At 71.3% G+C, this 1,576-nt stretch overlaps 1 protein-coding gene across 1 annotated transcript in view; it reads right to left on the reverse strand.

Moving 5' to 3' along the window:
* The window catches only part of SLC6A3 (solute carrier family 6 (neurotransmitter transporter), member 3), a 17,573-nt gene that overhangs the window by 6,761 nt on the left and 9,236 nt on the right, over positions 1-1,576 (reverse strand). The window contains exons 6-7 of the mRNA XM_012721731.1: positions 1,058-1,182; positions 33-106 (exon numbers count right to left, since the gene is read on the reverse strand). Of these exons, the coding sequence (XP_012577185.1) occupies positions 33-106; positions 1,058-1,182 (199 nt within the window). The remainder of the gene's footprint in view (positions 1-32; positions 107-1,057; positions 1,183-1,576) is intronic.

Below are 1,576 nucleotides of genomic sequence, written 5' to 3' on the forward strand. Positions count from 1 at the left end.
GTCACGGCCAGTCGTGCAGGCTGTCCCCCCACTTGCCGGCCTGTGGGGCACCTGGACTTGGGGCTCTCAGCACTTTTTCTGACCAGGGGCTCACTCCAGTCCAGCCCTGCCCGGGGCACGGTGAGGCCGAAGCTGGAGCCAGCAGGGCCAGCCTGGGCAGGGCCTGGCCCGCCCTCGCCTCTGGCCGGCCAACACCCCCAGGAGCAGAGCTGCTGACATTTGCTCAGCCCCAGCAGACTCGGGGTGCAGGGGCTGCCTTATTGCTGTTTATCATAATAAAGGGCAGGAGGCGGGCAGAGGCCGCAGAGTAAATCTCAGGCGGGAGCTGCTGCGGCCCTTCCCCGCCGGCCGGGGGGGCGGGCGAGCCCCCAGCTGCCTCCTGCTTCATGTGGGGTGCTAAGCTCCACTCCCAGGCTGGTACCCCAGTGCCCCACACCACCCCACACTGGGCCCGGGCAGGGTGCCCCAGTGCGCCCCGCCACCCCAGTGCTGGGCACACACGGGGTGCCCCAGCATCCCGCCCCCTCTCAACTCAAAACTCAGACTGCAGTGAGCCGCAGCGGGGCGCCGACCGCAGGGTGTCCGGGTGCAAGGAGCAGCCCCCAGGGGGTCCGAGGACGGGGCCACACGCCTCCCTGGAGGGGCGGGTCCCCAGGATTGCTGCCTGGCTCAGGGCGCGGCCACCCCGAGTGTGGGCTGCGGTGGGTGCCGGCGCCGGGCTGGCTGAGTTTGGCCGTCCAGCACCAGCGGTCCTCACCCCGGCCCACACCATGCCCGGCCCCCTCCCACCAGGGTGCAGACAGGGTGCGGGCGGGTCAGGGCAGGTGTCTCGGTGCCCCAAACCCGCCAAGCTGGTGTGCGGCGTCTGGCACGGGCCTCGAGGTGGCCGGCGGCTGGTCTGGCTGCCTCCGCGTGACCTGCCTTGCGCCTCGGCGCCCGCCCCCAGCGCAGTGTCCGGGCCCCAGTGGCCAGCAGCACCCCGAGACGGCCCGGCCTGCGCCCCCGTTGCCCCAGAGCCTGGGCCAGCTCTGCGGCCGCTGGTGAGCGCCGGACTCACCATCCTTGGCCACGTCCCCGATGGGCACGCTGTGCTTCTGGGCCATGTAGCCCAGGAAGGAGAAGACCACGAAGCCAGAGGAGAAGCTGGTCAGGGAGTTGACCGAGGTGGTGATGATGGCGTCTCTGCAAGAGCAGACCCGGTCCCAGCACGCCCTCCGCCTCACGCCCACCACAGCGGGCGGGCGGCACGGTCCAGGGCCCAGGCCTGTGCCTGGCCACGGGTGGGCCCAGGCCCCCTGTGTTCTTTACAGATGGCAGGCTCCCGGACGGAGTCCAGCAGAGCGTGGCCCAGGCCCGCCGGCTGGCCATCTGCAGGGCCTGGTGCCTTCCCAGGGCTGGTCAGGAGCGGGCTCGCATGGGAGCGTCCCCAAGGCTGCCCTTCCCACTGCTGCCAGGGGCCGGCTGCACCCCACTCAGGGCCGGGAAGGCAGGGCCCGGGCCTATGCCCTGACTGGGGGCCAGGGTGCTGGGCAGGCCATCAGGTCACGGACTGGACTCTTCCTGAATTCAGAAGGAT

The sequence above is a fragment of the Condylura cristata genome, unplaced genomic scaffold, assembly GCF_000260355.1.
Source record: "Condylura cristata isolate star-nosed mole 26May11 unplaced genomic scaffold, ConCri1.0 scaffold00007, whole genome shotgun sequence".
NCBI lineage: Eukaryota > Metazoa > Chordata > Mammalia > Eulipotyphla > Talpidae > Condylura > Condylura cristata.